Below are 22,092 nucleotides of genomic sequence, written 5' to 3'. Positions count from 1 at the left end.
CAGATCATGTCACAGGGTAATAACAAATAATAAAACCCTACACATAGAAAGTGCATTTCATCCAGAATACTTTTTTCACTTCTGTAAATGTATTAGTTTTGTTGCGTTTTCTCAAAAAGTGCAATTTTGGCCCTGTTTGAATATAGAGAAAGGTGATACTTTGTTCAATTGAATCATCAAACAGTACTCTTTATATTCACCTGCGTAATGACCAAACAGCCTTATTTTACCTGGGTGGCAGAAAACAAAGCAGACTGCAGACGTTTAATAGTTCCTCATTCATAAATGCATTTTGGCAGGTAACACCACAAAATAAGAAAAGGAGTACTAGTGGCACCTTAGAGACTAACCAATTTATTTGAGCATGAGCTCATTGGTTAGTCTCTAAGGTGCCACTAGTACTCCTTTTCTTTTAGCGAATACAGACTAACACGGCTGCTACTCTGAAACCACAAAATAAATATTCTGCCATTGATTGCTTGGCATTTCAATAAGCCAGTTATTGTGAGATTGGTCTCCAAATGCAGTGATGCATTATTGTATTGTATAAATCTTCCAGAGCATGGAATCCTTATGTAACATACAACATGCAAGATTCTTTGTCACTCAGCAATTCCATATTAATTCATAATATAATTTTACAAGGATGTAAAGTGCCATGTTACCCTAATGAATTTGAATTAATTTCAGCCAATTCCTTGTTTTGTCCTCCACAGAACAGAAAATGTAAAGTTGGTTCATTGTGTTCTGAAAACTTCAGTGAATAAAGCTGCACTAAATCCTCTCAGAACAGACAGAATAAGTCACTCAACAAGTGGCACAACTTGTAACTATAGGTCTTTCACCAGCATTGAAAAACGTCTTTTACTTTTTAATCTGGAAAAAATGCATACTTTCTCTCTCCAGAGCCTAGCTTAGCGCCAGACCTTGTTAATGTAGAAAAAGATCCACAAAAAAATCTAGTAATTTATTTCTAGTGCACAGTTTGAATTAGTCAGATGACAGTATTTTTCCCTTTTCTGACTTTTTTAGATGTTTTCTTAGCACAAGAAGACAGTCTGTTTAAAAGTTTTGTACTTGCTACCCTGCTAGTTTTATTTCTACTGTATTGCAGGACTGTTCAGGAAGCTTCACTTATTCCATTTAAAAACATATATTAAAAAAAAGATTAAGGCATTGTTCATTTGTTTGAAGAAGAGTGATGGTGTGTTCATTTTAAAATCAGAAAGATCAGACCTTATCAATTATTAGGTCTTCAAAGAGTTTAAGTGAATTGATTTACTATATGTAGCATGTTCCGAAGTATGTGTTAGCCCTGGTCTACAGTAAGGGCGGGGATCGATCTAAGTTACGTAACTTCAGCTATGTGAATAACGTAGCTGAAGTCAACATACTTAGATCAACTTACCGTGGTGTCTTCACTGCGGTGAGTCGACTGCTGCCGCTCCCCCATCGACTCCGCTTGCACCTCTCCTGGAGCTGGAGTACAGGAGTCGATGGGAGAGTGCTCGGGGGTCGATTTATCACGTCTAGACTAGGTGAATTCAGGTATTGGCCACTGTACGGGGTGGAGGGCAGTGTTTGAGTAGGTGCTGCGGCTGGAGGAGAAAGCTCAGCTGATGGCACTGTATTTTGTTTTTGTAATTGGCAGGGCACCCAGAGCTTGTGAGCAGGTGCTTTTTATTTCTTCTCAGTCAAAATAAATTAACAAATAAACTTCTTTACTAGTCACCTATGAAGACATGTTGAATGACCCATGCTAGTGTTAGTCCAAGCTCCAAAACCTCCCCAAGTTTTTGAGCCTGCTTGATAAAGAGTGGAAGATTTCAGTAACAGTGTATCTGTAGTGAAGATTAAGTCCATATTAGCTTTACCCTGCCAGCTGGAATTACCTGCTTTTTATCAGGTTCCTATCTTAACCACACACTTCGGAAGCAAAGAGAAGCTCAACCTTTAACAATCCGCTGCTGCTTTCCTAACAAGCTTACAGAACTTGCTACATACCATTTGATAAAAGTAAAGGCATTAGACTGTTTACATCAATAAACTGGCCTGCAACATAATCCAAAACTGACATAAACTCAACAAAACTTTTCAACACCTTGTCATGACGGAACATAGCCAAGTAATCAATGCTATCACCCAGCAAATCTAGACATTTATGAGCCATAAAAAGAAATCACCCCATTCTGGACTTCTCTGTTAACATTCAATCCAAGTGGTTGAAGCAAAGCCACAATTTCTTTTGTTTCTTTATGTTGTTTTGGTTATATGTTTATTTGTGGATTCCCCCATTTGGAAGGTGTTGCCATGGAAAGTACACCACCAGCTCAGCATTAGCATTTTTTTTCCCCTCAAGCTGGGTGTGGTTCTCAAAATGTTTAGTTTGCCAAATGTTTGGTATCCTGTCCTCACTGTTTTGTTTCAGAGTTGCGTACAGTGTGTTCTAGGGATTCCCCATGGAAACAAACCAAGATTGTCCACTAAAAAGCAATTTTAAAAGATCAGTTGAATAAAGTTTTGGGTGTCCAGTTTTGGGCCCCACACTACAAGAAGGATGTGGATAAATTGGAGAGAGTCCAGCGAAGGGCAACAAAAATGATTAGGGGTCTGGAACACATGACTTATGAGGAGACGCTGAGGGAGCTGGGATTGTTTAGCCTGCAGAAGAGAAGAATGAGGGGGGATTTGATAGCTGCTTTCAACTACCTGAAAGGGGGTTCCAAAGAGGATGGCTCTAGACTGTTCTCAATGGTAGCAGATGACAGAACGAGGAGTAATGGTCTCAAGTTGCAGTGGGGGAGGTTTAGATTGGATATTAGGAAAAACTTTTTCACTAAGAGGGTGGTGAAACACTGGAATGCGTTACCTAGGGAGGTGGTAGAATCTCCTTCCTTAGAGGTTTTTAAGGTCAGGCTTGACAAAGCCCTGGCTGGGATGATTTAACTGGGAATTGGTCCTGCTTCGAGCAGGGGGTTGGACTAGATGACCTTCTGGGGTCCCTTCCAACCCTGATATTCTATGATTCTATGAAAGAAAGTTGACCACCCATAAACCTGAGAACCAACTGGAATTGTCATTTTAACCCTCTCACTCCTCTGAAATATAGGGGGATTAATTTTAATATTCTTTCTTCTAATTTCATACCCAAATTCTTATTGATTTTCTTCTTCACAGGAGTATCTAAGGAAATTGTAGACAAGTGCAAGTTATTTTGTCTCTGCCAAAAGCAAATTCTGATATATCATTGAAAAGATGTAGGGCCCAATTCTAATCACAGTTACAGCAGTATAAATCTGGAGTAAATCCAGTTATTTAAGGATTTACACTGCACTACTTGTGATTAGAATCAGGCTTTCTTTTCTGTGAAGTTTGTATAAGTTATAATAACTGTCTGGCAGCACACATGGCTCTGGGCAGTTCAAACTTCAACATAAATAACAAGAGTGTTTCAACTTTTCCGCTTTCAATTTGTCAAACTAGAACCCATTAGATCTTACCAATGATTGATTCTCGATCCTAAAGTCTGAATAATATAATACACCAGTCTCAATACCTACCCTAAATATTGCAGCCCACCTCTTTAGTAAATTCTGAAGATACTAAACGTCTGTGAGAAGCTTTCCCTAAGGCTTTTGATTCTGACATCAGCACCAAATGTATTTTTCAAGAGTGATTTCAAAGAGCTCTGGTAAAATCCCTGCAACTGCAACTAATTACAATTCAAAGACATTTGAAGCCATTCAGGTAGTCTTAATCTATCAATCTCAAACAGCAAAGGTGAAAAAAATCTAGGACATGATGATGCCAGAGAGTAAAGATGCTTATATAACAGAGTAAATTGAAATCAAATATCACTGCACTTGTTCAGAGGGTATAACATATATAGGAGATTTGTTCTGTTGCATTTAGATCTTTTCTGGGTCTACAATATTCATCATTATTCCTACACCAACATAGTACTGTAGGTACTTAACAGACAGATGGTAGACAGGACCCTACCTCAAGGAGGAGGGTTGGGGCCTACATTAGACATGACAAAGAGGTAACAAACAAAGCAAAGAGTGGAGGGAAAGGACAGAATAAACGGAACATGGCAATTATGGAGTGATCCATCCTGTCATCCTCTCCCAGTTTCTGGCATTCAGAGGTCTAGGGACACCCAAAGCATGTCACTGCATCCCTGACCATCTTGGCTAATAGCCATCAATGAACCTATCTTCCATTAAATAATCTAATTCTTTTTTGAACCCAGTTATGCTTTTGGCCTTCACAATATCCCCTGGCAACGAGTTCTACAGGTTGACTGCATTGTGTGAAGAAATACTTCCTTTTGTTTGTTTTAAACCTTTTGGCTATTAATTTAATTGCTCTGGTTCTCGTGTTATGTGAAGGGATAAATAACACTTCCTGATTCACATTCTCTACACCACTAATGATTTACATATTCCCTTAGTCGTCTCACTTCTAAACTGAGCAGTCCCAGTCCTTTTAATCTCTTCTCACTGAGTCATTCTGTTGAATTTAGTGTCCCCTTTTAGTTACATTAGAATAAAACTTCTAAGACAATTGACAAATAATTAAAACAATGTATCTTGGGCCAGCTTCTAATCTGCTGCATCTATATCATCAGCCCCTTCAAGTGGATAGAGTTGCAAGGGCATAGCTGAGGGCAGAATGGTGCCCCTTCATAGCCTTCTAAAGCCTATATACCATCCATAGACACAACTGGTAATTAATAGACATCTGAGGATTTTTAAATCTATGTTTTCATTTGAGCAGTATGTATTCCTATGTGGGACATAACATTTAAAAAATTGTAGCAAATACATTTATTTATTCTGATTAATTTGTACTGTTTGCAGTATATTAGTGCCCACAGTCCCCAATAAGAAAAGGAGTACTTGTGGCACCTTAGAGACTAACCAATTTATTTGAGCAGTCCAGTGGCAGAGCCAGGAATAGAACCCAGATCTAGACTTGGACTCACTTCGACAGGTTTCAGAGTAGCAGCCGTGTTAGTCTGTATTTGCAAAAAGAAAAGGAGTACTTGTGGCACCTTGGAGACGAACACATTTATTTGAGCATAAGCTTTCGTGAGCTACAGCTCACTTCATCGGATGCATCACGAAAGCGTATGCTCAAATAAATGTGTTAGTCTCCAAGGTGCCACAAGTACTCCTTTTCTTTTTGCAAATACAGACTAACATGGCTGTTACTCTGAAACCAGTCCCCAGTAAGGGTCAATTCGGGCCCACTTGGTTAGGTATGTACACACACATACTAAGATTCAGTCATGCCCTGAAGGTATTTTAAAAAATGCAGTACAACGGGTACCAGTTTGGCAAGTTTGGTACAGCATTTCACATACCTTTCAGAAAGAGATTAAGTTGCCTTTTTGCTGAACCCTGAAGCTAAATCTGTTGCTGAGTGTTGCTACCTGCCTTCTGAGTGAAGGGAGCTGGGGCACTGTGAGCATATCACACCTGAGTTCTATTCTGTTCATGGGCTCTCTCTGCTTCTGGGTGCAATTCTAGGTGCTAGTCACAACCAGTGATACCAACAATAGCCTGGGACCTGGTTACTTGAGAAATTGCTTCTGCCTTTTATGTTTCTTAATTTTTGTGACTATCTGATGCAGCATTTTTGGAGTTGGTTCTTGGGATAGAACTCTCTAGGTCTGGTAACAGGGCAGTCTCATCAGAAGGACTCAAGGCTCAACCCTGCAAAAAGCTGAGCATTGCGATCAAGCAAAGTGTTTAACCATATGGGGTATCTTTACACGGGGCTAAAAAACCCACAGCTGGCCCGGGTCAGCTGATTCCGGCACATGTGGCTTGGGCTCCTGGGGCTAAAAAACTGCCATGTAGATGTTCAGGCTCGGGCTCCAGCCCACACCCAAATGTCTACACAGCAATTTTTAGCCCTGCAGCCCAAGGCCCCAATATAGATCAGGCAACAGCAACCGCCGACATTTTAAACCATTTTATGTAGACCTGCTCTGAGCAGCATTAAATGACACTGTCATGGTTACAGGTCTGGCTGCACCTCTGTCCCCTTTGTGGCCTCTCTGAGGTCTTGTCTACACTTAAAACACTACAGCGGTACAGCTACACTGCTTCAGTGCAGACACTACTTACGCTGAGGGGAGGGGTTCTCCATCGGCCTATGTAATCCACCTCCCCAAAAGGTAGTAGCTAGGTTGATGGAAGAATTCTTCCATCAACCTAGCTCTGTCTTACTTACTTAGGTTGGCTTAACAATGCCACTTAGGGGTGTGGATTTTTCACATCCCAGACTAACGTAGTTAAACCAACATAATTTTTAGTGTAAACTAGGCCTGAGCATACCCCCTCCTGGTATTGAGCTTCATACCTTTACTTATTCCAGGGTGGAATCCCATGATTCCCCTACTCCTAGGCTGGGCCCTGAGTTACAGTACCTTATGCATCAATTGTTGTTATCCAGCAGATCCAAGTGAATTCAGGCACCAATGCTTCAGGAGTCTCTGACAGTGACAAAACAGCCTTCTTAACAAAGTATTGTTTATTTTGCATTAGAAACAAAGCATTTAGAGAAAAAGGTTTTTTTAAAACAACAGTCTATGTACATACCTGCCTTACCTAAAGTCTTACCTACCCTGATGATAACCTATGCAGGCCTAATTTCTAGGGCTGTCAAGTGATTAAAAAAATTAATCGCGATTAATCGCAACGTTAAACAATAATAGAATACCATCTATTTTAAATATTTTTGGATGTTTTCTACATTTTCAAATATATTGATTTCAATTATAACACAGAATACAAAGTGTACAATGCTCACTTTATATTTATTTTTGATTACAAATATTTGCACTATAAAAACCAAAAGATATAGTATTTTTCTGTTCACCTAATAACAGTACTGTAGTACAAACTCTTTATTGTGAAAGTTGAACTTACAAATGTAGAATTATGTACAAAAATATAACTGCATTCACAAATAAAACAATGTAAAACTTCAGAGCCTACAAGTCCATTCAGTCCTATTTCTTCTTCAGCCAATCGCTCAGACAAACAAGTTTGTTTACATTTGCAGGAGATAATGCTGCCCGCTTCTTGTTCACGACGTCACCTGAAAGTGAGAACAGGTGTTCTCATGGCACTTTTGTAGCTGGTGTCACAAGATATTTATATGCCAGATGTGCTAAGGATTCATATGTCCCTTCATGCTTCAACCACCATTCCAGAAGACATGCGTCCATGCTGATGATGAGTTCTGTTCAATAACACTCGAAAGCAGTGCGGACCAACGCATGTTCATTTTCGTCATCTGAGTCAGATGCCACCAGGAGGTTGATTTTCTTTTTTGGTGGTTCAGGTTCTGTAGTTTCCACATCTGAGTGTTGCTCTTCTAAGACTTCTGAAAGCATGCTCCACACCTCATCCCTCTCAGATTTTGGAGGGCACTTCAGATTCTTAAACCTTGGATTGAGTGCTGTAGCTATCTTTAGAAATCTCACATTGGTACCTTCTTTGTGTTTTGTCAAGTCTGCAGCGAAAGCGTTCTTAAATTGAACAGGTGCTAAGTCATCATCCAAGACTACTATAACATGAAATATATGGCAGAATGCAGGTAAAACAGAGCCGGAGACATACAATTCTCCCCCAAGGAGTTCAGTCCAAATTTAATTAACATATTATTTTTTTAACAAGCGTCATCTGCATGGAAGCACGTCCTCTGGAATGGTGGCCAAAGCATGAAGGGGTGTACAAATGTTTAGCATATCTGGCAAGTAAATACCTTGCAATGCCGGCTACAAAAGTCCCATGCAAATGCTTGTTATCACTTTATGGTGACATTGTAAATAAGAAGTGGGCAGCATTATCTCCTGTAAATGTAAACAAACTTGTTTGTCTTAGCGATTGGTTGAACAAGAAGTAGGACTGAGTGGACTTATAGGCTCTAAAGTTTTGCATTGTTTTGAGTGCAGTTATGTAACAAAAAAAATCTACATTTGTAAGTTGTACTTTCACGATAAAGAGATTGCACTACAGTACTTGTATGAGGCGAATTAAAAAATACTGTTTCTTTTGTTTATCATTTTTACAGTGCAAATATTAGTAACCAAAAATAATGATATAAAGTGAGCGGTGCACACTTCGTATTCTGTGCTGTAATTGAAATCAATATATTTGAAAATGTAGAAAAACATCCAAAAATATTTTTAAAATTTCAATTGGTAGTCTATTATTTAACAGTTCGATTAATCGCGATTAATTTTTTTTAGTTAATCGCTTGAGTTAACTGCAATTAATCGACAGCCCTACTAATTTCTGCAAATACCCCAGTGTAGTCCCTGTTCCTGGTTCCTGCAGCCTGGTTGCTCCCAAACTACACCTTTCTGGCTTATTTTGAGCCATCTTTTTCCTTCCTGCTTGTCTTTCCTTACAGCTCCCTACTAAACTATACCAATACACTCACATAGTAAATACCCGCAATCAACATACAGCAGTGCTTCTCAACCAGGGGTCCGGGGCCCCTTGGGGGGCCATGAGCAGGTTTCAGGGGGGCCACCAAGCAGGACCAGCATTAGACTCGCTCTGCCCCAGGGTAGAAAGTTGAAGCCCCACCGCATGCTGCTGAAGCCTAGGGCCCTGAGCCCCACCACTGAGGGCTGAAGCCAAAGCCTGAGCAATGTAGCTTTGTGGGGGCCCCTGTGGCATGGGGCCCCAGTCAATTGCCCTGCTTGCTATCCCCTAACGCCTTCCCTGGCTTTTATATGCAGAAAACCAGTTATTGTGGCACAGGTGGGCCGTGGAGTTTCTACAGCATGTTGGGGGGGGGGGAGGGGGCATCGACTCAAAGAAAAAAGTTGAGAACCCCTGACATACAGCACTCATACATGTTTACAGAGCAGCACCTATTCCACCACAGACACCATGATTAAAGCACCTGCGCCCTGGCTACACTAGTGCTAATATAACAGAGATTTTAAGAACAAATGAATCACAGTCTCTATGACTTAGTTTCTGCTCTGATAACAGGGAGTTATGAGGATTAATTCATTCACATCAGTAAGGCACCCGGAGATCTAAAGCTGGAGGAGTGGGGCATAGCAAGGCTGCTACCTGCCCTACCGTTTGCAGGACTGTCCAGACTTTCTCGTCTTGTGACATGCACGGAAGCATCTCAACTATTGAAGCAAGACTGCGCTGCGGTGGGATGTGACCTGCCACAACATTATCGTTCTGGGGGACGATGCAGCAATGTGCAAAACCTCTATTTCAGAGTCAGACTGTAGGACAGACAGAGGGAAGTCAAAGGGAGGGACAACAGGACAGGAGTAGGCACGGCGAGAATCAAAGGCACAGACAGATGGAGGAACATGCAATGAAACTCTACGGGCCAGTGACATACAGACAGGAAGCCAGAGACAGACAGACAGGGGGTACAGATAATCTACCAGCAGGGCCAGACAGAGGGGGGGACAGAGACAGACAGACGGGGGGACAGACAGACGGAGGGTCTAGGGGCAGGACGGACAGACAGGGGGGCAGACAGACAGAGGGTCTCAGGGCAGGACAGACATACGGGGGGACGGACAGATGGAGGGTCTAGGGGCAGGATGGACAGACGGGGGGACGGACAGACAGACGGAGGGTCTCCGCACAGGACGGACAGACGGGGGGACAGACAGACAGAGGGTCTGGGGCAGGGGGGACAGACAGGGGGGCAGACAGACGGAGAGTCTCAGGGCAGGACAGACATACCGGGGGGACGGACAGATGGAGGGTCTAGGGGCAGGATGGACAGACGGAGGGTCTCGGGGCAGGACGGACAGACGGGGGGACAGACAGACGGAGGGTCTTGGGGCAGGACGGACAGACGGGGGGACAGACAGACGGAGGGTTTCGGGACAGGGCCAGATAGACCGGGCACAGACAATGAGAGTGCACGGGCCAGGCCAGACAGACAGACAGACGGACAATCTACCGGCAGCACAAGCCAAGGCGGGGAGGCAGAGAGGGGATAAGGCCGGAGGGGCGCCGAGCTCCCACCCAGGGCCCCGGGGCTGCCAGCTCCGCCCCCCGCCCTGGGCTCTGGCCGCCCGCCGAGCGGGCGGGCCCGGCGGCCGCGTAGGCCCGGGGAGGGCGGGCCCGGCGGAGGCAGGGCCAGGGCCAGGCCCCGGCCCCGGGGGAGCCTGCGGCGGGGCCGGGATTGGCGCAGGGCGGACGCGGCGCTGTCGGCCCCGTGAAGATGCCGCTGCAGCTGCTGCGAAGGGCCCTGGCGGCCTCGGCCCAGCGCCTCCGCCCGCCCGCCGCCCCCTGCGCCGAGCCGCGCGGGGCGAGGCCCTGCAGCCTGGCCGCCTGCTCCTCCTACCGCCTCCGCGACGCCCGTGAGTCCGACCCGCGGGTCCCCCGGGCCATGCGCCCCAGAGCCCCTCGGCCCGGGATAGTCCCTCCTCGGGGGCCCCCGTTCTCCGGGATGGTGCGCGGGGCCTCCCCCCGAGACACCCTGCACCCGCTGCCCGGTAACCCCCCGGCATCCTGCCGCAGCCTCTGCCTGCGGGGGCACCCAGCACTTGTTGTCCCCTGGAAACCTCCAGGCCCCCTGAACCGCTCTGCCCCAGGGCAGCCCCTGCACCCCGGCCCCTCCCCTGGGCACCCTGCACCCTCTCTGGGGGTCTCCAGGGCACTCGGCACGGCCCGACACCCAGGGTGGAAGCATTCAGCCTCCCTCCTGCAGGTCTCTCGCTCCCCCATCACATCCTGGGCTGATGCAGCCGCAGGCTCAGCCCCCTTGTCAACAACATTCTTCTCCTCCTGCAGAATTGGTCTGGTTTAACATCACCACTTTTTCTGTCTCTGTTTAATTTTAAACTCACGTTTGAAGTTCCACGTTTTTTGATAGACTGACTGTTCTTCAAAAGTTACATAGAAAGGGCTGAGATTTACAGCAGCTTGTTAATTACACTTTCCCGATTACAGGTTTCAGAGTAGCAGCCCTGTTAGTCTGTATCCCCAAAAAGAAAAGGAGGACTTGTGGCACCTTAGAGACTAACCAATTTATTTGAGCATCCGATGAAGTGAGCTGTGTAGCTCACGAAAGCTTATGCTCAAATAAATTGGTTAGTCTCTAAGGTGCCACAGGTCCTCCTTTTCTTTTTCCTGATTACAGTGTCCAGAAACAGTGTTAACAATAATAGGAGAAAAATGTGTGCATTTCCTCTAGAGCTGGGGTTCTCAGACTTTTGTACTGGTGACCCCTTTCACACAGCAAGTCTCTGAGTTATAAGTTAAAAACATATATTTTTAATATATTTAACACCATTATGAATGCTGGAGGCAAAGCAGGGTTTGGGGTGGAGAGTGACAGCTCGCGACCCCCCCATGTAATAACCTCGCAACCCTCTGAGGGATCCCAACCCACCCTGCTGTAGAGGTGAGGTCCTGATTGGGGACTGGCTGATCTATAAGTGAGCTGCAGCGCTGCAAGCTTCCTCAGGAGCAGTGACCTTCAGTGAGCCCAGGTTCTTGTTGAGAGGCTAGAGGGAAAACAGTGTAGTCACCTGTCACATGAATGGTCTGTTACAATATTTAAGCTTTCCATTCACAGAAAAGAAAATAAGGCAGGTAAATTTGTACAATTTTTTTAAATAAAGTATCTGAGCCCATCTCACCTCCAAGATTTTTATGGTTAATTTTCAGACCAATTGGTAAATGACCAGAAATTTGTCGGTGGACCTCCAGGGATCCACCGACTATGAGAACCACTGTCCTTCAGTCATTTAGCACCTGCAACTTCCCAGATCCAGGCAGGTTTTGTCAGGCTCCTGATTCTCATTTCCTTACATGAGTTGAATCTGATTCTCTGGAAATTGAGTACATGCGTAGGTCCCTATCCTGCGAGTTGATCTGCCTCGGCAGTTAGTGGGGCTCCTTGCAGGCACAAAGATCTGCCTTTTTCTTCCACCTTGTGAGATCAGTGATGATGCTGTAATAAGTGCTTTAAAAGCGCTTAATAGGGATCCATTTCCAGCCATGTGCCACATAAACAGAGGAGGGTGATGGGAAAAGACCCAGTTTTTATGGAGCCCTCCAAAGAATATTCTTGTTCTGAATTGGCAGTTTACCTGCTGCCTCTGGAGCTGAGCTGATATCAGTTGGTCATACTGGTATGTAAGGAGGCTTGGCAGAATTCAATTTTTTTTTCTAATTGTGATGATTTTTTTCAATTTTCAATTTTTTTTTCTATTTTTAACTTTGTTTTTACAGTTGCGGGGGATGGGGTAGTGCATTGCTGACCATGGGACTGCAGGGGACTCCCTGTGCAGCAGAGAGGCCCAAAACACTGAGCCCTGGTCTACACTAGGACTTTAGGTCGAATTTAGCAGCGTTAAATCGATTTAAACCTGCACCCGTCCACACAATGAAGCCCTTTATTTCGACTTAAAGGGCTCTTAAAATCGATTTCCTTACTCCACCCCTGACAAGTGGATTAGCGCTTAAATCGACGTTGCCGGCTCGAATTTGGGGTACTGTGGACACAATTCGATGGTATTGGCCTCCGGGAGCTATCCCAGAGTGCTCCATTCTGACCGCTCTGGACAGCACTCTCAACTCAGATGCACTGGCCAGGTAGACAGGAAAAGAACCGCGAACTTTTGAATCTCATTTCCTGTTTGGCCAGCGTGGCAAGCTGCAGGTGACCATGCAGAGCTCATCAGCACAGGTGACCATGATGGAGTCCCAGAATCGCAAAAGAGCTCCAGCATGGACCGAACGGGAGGTACGGGATCTGATCGCTGTTTGGGGAGAGGAATCCGTGCTATCAGAACTCCGTTCCAGTTTTCGAAATGCCAAAACCTTTGGCATGAAGGACAGAGGCCATAACAGGGACCCGAAGCAGTGCCGCGTGAAACTGAAGGAGCTGAGGCAAGCCTACCAGAAAACCAGAGAGGCGAACAGCCGCTCTGGGTCAGAGCCCCAAACATGCCGCTTCTATGATGAGCTGCATGCCATTTTAGGGGGTTCAGCCACCACTACCCCAGCCGTGTTGTTTGACTCCTTCAATGGAGATGGAGGCAATACGGAAGCAGGTTTTGGGGACGAAGAAGATGAGGAGGAGGAGGAGGTTGTAGATAGCTCACAGCAAGCAAGCGGAGAAACCGGTTTTCCCGACAGCCAGGAACTGTTTCTCACCCTAGACCTGGAGCCAGTACCCCCCGAACCCACCCAAGGCTGCCTCCTGGACCCAGCAGGCGGAGAAGGGACCTCTGGTGAGTGTACCTTTTAAAATACTATACATGGTTTAAAAGCAAGCATGTGAAAGGATTACTTTGCCCTGGCATTTGCGGTTCTCCTAGATGTAGTCCTAAAGCCTTTGCAAAAGGTTTCTGGGGAGGGCAGCCTTATTGCGTCCTTCATGGTAGGACACTTTACCACTCCAGGCCAGTAACACGTACTCGGGAATCATTGTAGAACAAGTTTCAGAGGAACAGCCGTGTTAGTCTGTATTCGCAAAAAGAAAAGGAGTACTTGTGGCACCTTAGAGACTAACCAATTTATTTGAGCATGAGCTTTCGTGAGCTACAGCTCACTTCATCAGATGTACACCGTGGAAACTGCAGCAGACTAAAGCATTGCAGTGTATGTTTGCTGGCATTCAAACAACATCCGTTCTTTATCTCTCTGTGTTATCCTCAGGAGAGTGAGATATAATTCATGGTCACCTGGTTGAAATAGAGTGCTTTTCTTCAGGGGACACTCAGAGGAGCCCATTCCTGCTGGGCTGTTTGCCTGTGGCTAAACAGAAATGTTCCCCGCTGTTAGCCACAGGGAGGGGGGAAGGTTGAGGGAGTAGTCACGCGGTGGGAGGAGGCAAAATGCGACCTTGTAACGAAAGCACATGTGCTATGTATGTAATGTTAACAGCAAGGTTTACCCTGAAAGAGTGTAGCCACTGTTTTATAAAATGTGTCTTTTTAAATACCACTGTCCCTTTTTTTCTCTCCACCAGCTGCATGTGTTTCAATGATCACAGGATCTTCTCCTTCCCAGAGGCTAGTGAAGCTTAGAAAGAAAAAAAAACGCACTCGCGATGAAATGTTCTCCGAGCTCATGCTGTCCTCCCACACTGACACAGCACAGACGAATGCGTGGAGGCAAATAATGTCAGAGTGCAGGAAAGCACAAAATGACCGGGAGGAGAGGTGGCGGGCTGAAGAGAGTAAGTGGCGGGCTGAAGAGAGTAAGTGGTGGGCTGAAGACAGGGCTGAAGCTCAAATGTGGCGGCAGCGTGTTGAGAGGAGGCAGGATTCAATGCTGAGGCTGCTGCAGGACCAAACCAGTATGCTCCAGTGTATGGTTGAGCTGCAGCAAAGGCAGCTGGAGCACAGACTGCCACTGCAGCCCCTCTGTAACCAACCGCCCTCCTCCCCAAGTTCCATAGCCTCCACACCCAGATGCCCAAGAACGCGGTGGGGGGGCCTCCAGCCAACCAGCCACTCCACCACAGAGGATTGCCCAAAAAAAAGAAGGCTGTCATTCAATAAATTTTAAAGTTGTAAACTTTTAAAATGCTGTGCTTAAAGTGCTCTGTGGCATTTTCCTTCCCTCCTCCACCACCCCTCCTGGGCTACCTTGGTAGTCATCCCCCTATTTGTGTGATGAATGAATAAAGAATGCATGAATGTGAAGCAACAATGACTTTATTGCCTCTGCAAGCGGTGATTGAAGGGAGGAGGGGCGGGTGGTTAGCTTACAGGGAAGTAGAGTGAACCAAGGGGCGGGGGGTTTCATCAAGGAGAAACAAACAGAACTTTCACACCGTAGCCTGGCCAGTCATGAAACTGGTTTTCAAAGCTTCTCTGATGCGTACCGCGCCCTCCTGTGCTCTTCTAACCGCCCTGGTGTCTGGCTGCGCGTAACCAGCAGCCAGGCGATTTGCCTCAACCTCCCACCCCGCCATAAACGTCTCCCCCTTACTCTCACAGATATTGTGGAGCACACAGCAAGCAGTAATAACAGTGGGAATATTGGTTTCGCTGAGGTCTAAGCGAGTCAGTAAACTGCGCCAGCGCGCCTTTAAACGTCCAAATGCACATTCTACCACCATTCTGCACTTGCTCAGCCTGTAGTTGAACAGCTCCTGACTACTGTCCAGGCTGCCTGTGTACGGCTTCATGAGCCATGGCATTAAGGGGTAGGCTGGGTCCCCAAGGATACATATAGGCATTTCAACATCCCCAACAGTTATTTTCTGGTCTGGGAATAAAGTCCCTTCCTGCAGCTTTTGAAACAGACCAGAGTTCCTGAAGATGCGAGCATCATGCACCTTTCCCGGCCATCCCACGTTGATGTTGGTGAAACGTCCCTTGTGATCCACCAGAGCTTGCAGCACTATCGAAAAGTACCCCTTGCGGTTTATGTACTCGCCGGCTTGGTGCTCCGGTGCCAAGATAGGGATATGGGTTCCGTCTATAGCCCCACCACAGTTAGGGAATCCCATTGCAGCAAAGCCATCCACTATGACCTGCACATTTCCCAGGGTCACTACCCTTGATATCAGCAGATCTTTGATTGCGTGGGCTACTTGCATCACAGCAGCCCCCAGAGTAGATTTGCCCACTCCAAATTGATTCCCAACTGACCGGTAGCTGTCTGGCGTTGCAAGCTTCCACAGGGCTATCGCCACTCACTTCTCAACTGTGAGGGCTGCTCTCATCTTGGTATTCATGCGCCTCAGGGCAGGGGAAAGCAAGTCACAAAGTTACATGAAAGTGCCCTTACGCATGCGAAAGTTTCGCAGCCACTGGGAATCGTCCCAAACCTGCAACACTATGCGGTCCCACCAGTCTGTGCTTGTTTCCCGAGCCCAGAATCGGCGTTCCACAGCATGAACCTGCCCCATTAGCACCATGATGCATGCATTGGCAGGGCCCATGCTTTCAGAGAAATCTGTGTCCATGTCCTGATCACTCACGTGACCGCGCTGACGTCGCCTCCTCGCCCGGTATCGCTTTGCCAGGTTCTGGTGCTGCATATACTGCTGGATAATGCGTGTGGTGTTTAATGTGCTCCTAATTGCCAAAGTGAGCTGAGCTGCCTCCATGCTTGCCTTGGTATGGCGTCCGCACAGAAAAAAGGCGCGGAACGATTGTCTGCCGTTGCTCTGACGGAGGGAGGGGCGACTGACGACACGGCTTACAGGGTTGGCTTCAGGGAGCTAAAATCAACAAAGGGGGTGTCTTTACATCAAGGAGTATTTCAGGCAGGACTTCACGGAGGGTTCCAATAAGAAATGGTGCACCTAAGTTATCGTTCTTATTGGAACAAGGAGGTTAGCCTGGCCTCTGATTGATACATGGCTAGATTTACCTCGCTGCACCTTCTCTGTGAGTGACTGCAGTGTGACCTAGAGGAATGAGTCCCCTAGACAGGGGAGGAGGCAAATGAGTACAAAACAAATCTGGTCTATTTCTTGTTTTGACCCACTCCATCTATCTTTTACATCTTTGGCTGGCAGCAGACGGTGCAGAAGGACTGCATGCCATCCACATCTCATGGCTGCTCGGCAGAAGATGGTACAGTACGACTGCTAGCAGTCCGTATCGCCTGCCCGCTCACCATAAGACAGTTCAATAGGACTGACTGCAGGACTAAAGAGAATGACCTGGTCAAGTCACTCCAAATTTAGTCCCTGCGCCCATGTCTGCCCAGGCGCTCCCAGCCGACGTGGCCAGGAGCACCTCAGACATGACGATGACGGCTACCAGTCGTACTGTACCGTCTGCTGCCACAAGGCAAGGGGTTGCTGCTACTGTGTAGCAATGCCGTACCGCGTCTGCCAGCACCCAGGAAACATAGGGTGACGGTTACCTGAGCGGGCTCCATGCTTGCCGTGGTATAGCGTCTGCACAGGTAACTCAGGAAAAAAGGCGCGAAACGATTGTCTGCCCTTGCTTTCACGGAGGGAGGGAGGGAACGGGGGGCCTGACGATATGTACCCAGAACCACCCGCGACAATGTTTTAGCCCCATCAGGCATTGGGATCTCAACCCAGAATTCCAATGGGCAGCGGAGACTGCGGGAACTGTGGGATAGCTACCCACAGTGCAACGCTCCGGAAGTCGACTCTAGCCTCGGTACTGTGGAAGCGCTCCGCCGAGTTAATGCACTTAATGCACTTAGAGCATTTTCTGTGGGGACACACACACTCGAATATATAAAACCGATTTCTAAAAAACCGACGTCTATAAATTCGACCTTATTCCGTAGTGTAGACATACCCTGAGACACGAAGTGTGGGGGAGGCTGCAGAAGTCCTGGCCTGGCAGAGCAATGACCCTGGGCAGGACGGTAAGGAGGATGACAAGTGGTGGCTGCAGGGGAGGTCAACCTGCTGCTGAAGAGTTCCTGCCTAGAGTCAGCTCCACACTTGTGGATGGTGATTGCAGACCTGCTGAGGGCTCTCTGCCTGGGCCTGGTGACACAAGATCCATACAGGCACAAGGTGCGGGGGATAGCAGAAACCTCTGGCCAAGTCCGCAAGGAGGAGGATTCGCTGGCCATGGGGCCACCCCTTTGTTCAATGGTTCCTGCCTGGGGACTGAGGCACTCAGCAGCAGGGTGGCCTTCCCCACTCCCAGGGACAATGACGATGCTGATTACTCCTTGCAGTTCTGGACTGAGGAGTCAATGCTTCACCAGGCCAGGATCACAGCCTTCCCCTCAGCTTGTGCCTGTAGGGATAGGGTGTCACCGCCCCCGCTCACTCGCTAACCCACCAGCTGGGAGTGTGGGAGCCGTCCCCTGGCAGGAACTGTTCAGCAGCAGGATGGCCTCTCCCACAACTGGGGGCTCATCCTCCATGCAGTCCTGACCAGGGGTCTCTGCTCCACTGGGCCAGGCCAAACACAGCCTCCCCCACACCTTGTTCCTGCAAGGAATGGGTGTTACCAGCCCTGAGGCAACATACCTCTGTAGTTCTGCTTTCATGGACCTGCTCACTTACTCCTGTATCAGCAGGGCTAGAGAGGGCTCCCTGCATAGGGGTGATACCTGATCCCTGCAGGTATGCTGATTGTTACTGACTGACTTTTGTTGTTATTGTTGTTGATTTCAGTGTGTCCCCTGAAATCCACATTTTATTGATAGTTCCAAATTAAAATTGAATCCTGCCACGCCTACACATCAGCAAAAATAAAGTGGCATGACACAGCTCTATATAGGTTAAGTAGCGAAACAGAAGACCTATGTAAATTTATTGACAATTGAGGAAAAATTTATCCCTGACAAATGAGAGAAAACAAAATTGCTTTGAATAGCTTTATTATTGTGACAGATACAGCTATGAAGCAAGTTACTACACTTCCCTGGGTAAATCTGAGTCATACAAGTGGGAATGTACTGTTTTCTTTATTTTCTTATAGACCAGCTGATGTGAATCTAGCCTTTGAAAATGCTATTCTGAGGCACTTTCTGTTGCCAAAAAGATCTAACATTCTGTCATAAATTCTGTACAACACATTAGAGACTGATTCTGGGTTCTGCTTTTAGTGCATCCGCTTTGGCAGAGCGAGTTTTCAGTTTCTGGGGGCACTCGGCAGTCTCCAATCAACATCCAGTGGAGAGACAGTGTTTACGACCCTCAACTGAAGCCCCTGAAAATCCACTATGACCCAGACACATGTCTCTATATCTGGAATAATGGGTACTCATTCCAGGTTGAATTTGACGATTCCACAGACAAATCAGGTAAGGAGTGCAACAAGATCAGGTTAATGTGTTATTTCTGTCTGCTGCTGAAAAATCCTGTCCATGCCATACTGTAAGATCTGACTCTCTCTCTCAGTAAGAATCAGAAAACAAAGGCTGAAAACCAAGTTAGAGAGAAGCTATTCCGTAAAAAGGGGAGAAAAGGCACCTTCTTTAGAAGAGGGTTATACTCTAAGCAAGGATTCATTGTAATCAGTATCACAATGCATTGGTTCTGCCCTGTATTAAGGGCTTCAGTTGTGCCTTGTGCAAACCTTCTACACTTATTGCACAAGCCTTTATGTCCTTCCTTTTGATTTTATCTCATTGTCTTTTTTAGCTAGTGCTTGCATGAATGTACTTGATTTTAAAATTGTAATTCTGGAATTAAACATTAATGAAATAATTCGGCTGTTTATCTCTTTGTGTTAACATAAAAGTAATGCATTTGAGATAATTAGCCAGCAAGGTTCATGTTCCTTTTTGAAGAGTACATTGTTCTGTTAGAACTATTTAATCTGAGTAAACTCTTGAGGAAAATAAATAATGCTGATTTGATAATGTGGTAAGCAAATACATGTGATCAAGTTGCTTTAAAAAAAATCTCCAAGCTCTACCAACAGATAGTAGCTAAATCATAGAATCATAGAATATCAGGGTTGGAAGGGACCTCAGGAGGTCATCTAGTCCAACCCCCTGCTCAAAGCAGGACCAATCCCCAATTAAATCATCCCAGCCAGGGCTTTGTCAAGCCTGACCTTAAAAACTTCTAAGGAAGGAGATTCTACCACCTCCCTAGGTAACGCATTCCAGTGTTTCACCACCCTCCTAGTGAAAAAGTTTTTCCTAATATCCAACCTAAACCTCCCCCACTGCAACTTGAGACCATTACTCCTTGTCCTGTCCTCTTCTACCACTGAGAATAGTCTAGAACCATCCTCTCTGGAACCACCTCTCAGGTAGTTGAAAGCAGCTATCAAATCCCCCCTCATTCTTCTCTTCTGCAGACTAAACAATCCCAGTTCCCTCAGCCTCTCCTCATAAGTCATGTGTTCCAGACCCCTAATCATTTTTGTTGCCCTTTGCTGGACTCTCTCCAATTTATCCACATCCTTCTTGTAGTGTGGGGCCCAAAACTGGACACAGTACTCCAGATGAGGCCTCACCAATGTCGAATAGAGGGGAGCAATCACATCCCGTGATCTGCTCGGTATGCCCCTACTTATACATCCCAAAATGCCATTGGCCTTCTTGGCAACAAGGGCACACTGCTGACTCATATCCAGCTTCTCGTCCACTGTCACCCCTAGGTCCTTTTCCGCAGAACTGCTGCCTAGCCATTCGGTCCCTAGTCTGTAGCTGTGCATGGGGTTCTTCCGTCCTAAGTGCAGGACCCTGCACTTATCCTTATTGAACCTCATCAGATTTCTTTTGGCCCAGTCCTCCAATTTGTCTTTATCTCTGCAAGATACATTTTAAAATTTGGACTGAAAATTCAAGTGAGTTTAAATTCAAGATATTTCTGCTAAACTGAAGGTTTTTGATCGTTGATCCTCTTAAAATCTACTTGACAAAAGCATATTAGTGCAGTTTTCTATTACAATTAGGTATGAATAGAATATTTAATAACTTCTGTTAAGTAGTAGCAGTTGGTCACAGATATTGGATAGCATTTGATTCACTGTAGTTATCCAAATTGTCAGTGTGGAAAGATAATATTTAGAGCTGGATGAGTTCAGACCTTCCCAATTAGAGTGGCAGGTGGTCTGGGATGAGTATTTCTCCAGTGCAGGAAAGGCTTGACTCTTTTGTGGGGCAGGCGGAAAATGCTTGTGGACATCTCTAGCTTAGGAGGTTCACACTTTTAATACTTCTGTCAGAAAAACTCTGGGGAAGGTGTCCCAGTGCTATATTCATAAATATCTTATTTCTATGATACCAACACTTTTTTTGGCTGATATTTGGAGAGGGATTGAGAAAACAATGTTATAAAAAAGATTCGTTATTGTGGGTTCTTTGAATGCTGGATTCCCCAGGTTAACAAGAAAAGGAAGATTTACAAGTTCAACATTTGCCCAATTAATAGCATTACAGAAAGCTTTTTTGCAGTGTTGGGATTCAGATGTTGAAGTGGAGACTGTCCCTGTTCTCACTTATTACAAGCACAGAAACAGATCTCCTGATGGCGGGAAGTGTGGGAATTCTATTTATCCAGTCATTCTGAGCCATCATTTCCCCTCAAAATTGAGTGTCAAGCACCTGTCTGCCCCTCCTTATTGTCATAAACATTTGTGCATTGCACTTCTGTTGCTATTAGCAGAGATTTGCAAGTGTTAACACCTCATGTCATTTGATGACGATCACTCCCTTTTTTCTGTCTTTGGGAACAGAAGATCCTAAAGTCGCTCCCAAACTGATTGTGCATACTAAAACATCTCCTACAGGCCAAATTGCAATGCCTGTCATGTAACTACTTCGTGTGTAGACCTCATTTGCTACAACTTCTGTACACCATTTCTGAAACCCCTGTGTCTTTCCAGGTTCCTCTTTGAAGTTATAACAACCCATGTCACTATTTCACAAATGTAATATTGTTGTATATTAATCCATCATCCAGGTCTACATTGAACAAGGAAATCGCACTGTAGCACGTTCATGTTTTTACAGTGTAGTGTGTAATTCTATTAGTGTTCTAGTTACAGTGGAGCAGTCTAGGATAATTGCACTATTTAGATGCAGCACAAGTTCATTATCCATCCTATTGTATTGTACTCTAACCTGTTCTGCTTTTAGTTGGGCAGATTTTCTTTTATATACCTTTCAGCTTTCTAAACTTCTCTCCCTCTTTCCCCCACAGTCTGCTTTTCACTCTCTTATTCTTCCTCTATCTTTGGTTTCTCTTTCTGCTTTGTCTTCCTCCCAGCTTCTATCATTCAGCTGCAATAGAGAGAGAGAGGTGAAAGCAACATGGATACAAATGCAATGGAGTTGAAAAATAAGATTGAAAATGTTGAAGAAAAGTAAAAAATGATGAAAAGAGAAGGGCATATCCAAGGTAAACAGAAATGCTGAATTCCTGACCTTAGACAAAAACATGCCTCTTGCAAAAGAGGAGACTAGCTCTGCCATTGGGTGCTATAGACAAGCAGAACAGGAGAATGAAGAGAAGTCGGGGGGGGGGTTGGGGGGGGGAGAGAGTGTGGGAAAGGTATGTAATGTACTGGTTATTTATATGCACCACTGCCATCTATTGGATGGAAATGGACTTGTAACATTACTCAGTTTAAAGAAAGAAAAGGAGGACTTGTGGCACCTTAGAGACTAGCAAAGTTATTTGAGCATAAGCTTT

General features: G+C 45.7%; 2 protein-coding genes across 7 annotated transcripts in view; one reads left to right on the top strand and one right to left on the bottom strand.

The window, feature by feature from the left end:
* The window catches only part of BANP (BTG3 associated nuclear protein), a 275,918-nt gene extending 266,391 nt beyond the window's left edge, over positions 1 to 9,527 (bottom strand). The window contains exons 1-2 of the mRNA XM_075118461.1: positions 9,123 to 9,527; positions 6,443 to 6,508 (exon numbers count right to left, since the gene is read on the bottom strand). The gene's annotated coding sequence lies outside the window, so the exon portion shown is untranslated. The remainder of the gene's footprint in view (positions 1 to 6,442; positions 6,509 to 9,122) is intronic.
* The window catches only part of CA5A (carbonic anhydrase 5A), a 38,450-nt gene that overhangs the window by 804 nt on the left and 15,554 nt on the right, over positions 1 to 22,092 (top strand). Inside the window, exons 1-5 of one of the 6 annotated variants that reach the window (XR_012664605.1) lie at positions 10,291 to 10,381; positions 12,261 to 13,264; positions 14,005 to 14,214; positions 18,546 to 18,743; positions 21,667 to 21,798. Coding sequence is in view for 4 of the 6 variants with exons in the window: in XM_075118460.1 (XP_074974561.1) it covers positions 12,697 to 13,264; positions 14,005 to 14,214; positions 18,546 to 18,743 (976 nt within the window). In the remaining 2 variants the exon portion in view is untranslated. The other 5 variants (XR_012664604.1, XM_075118460.1, XM_048870875.2 and 2 more) reach the window with 5 other exon arrangements.

The sequence above is a fragment of the Caretta caretta genome, chromosome 12, assembly GCF_965140235.1.
Source record: "Caretta caretta isolate rCarCar2 chromosome 12, rCarCar1.hap1, whole genome shotgun sequence".
In the NCBI taxonomy this organism is placed as follows: Eukaryota; Metazoa; Chordata; order Testudines; family Cheloniidae; genus Caretta; species Caretta caretta.
The sequence above is the reverse complement of the archived record's forward strand: the minus strand, read 5'-3'. Positions and strand labels throughout refer to the sequence as shown.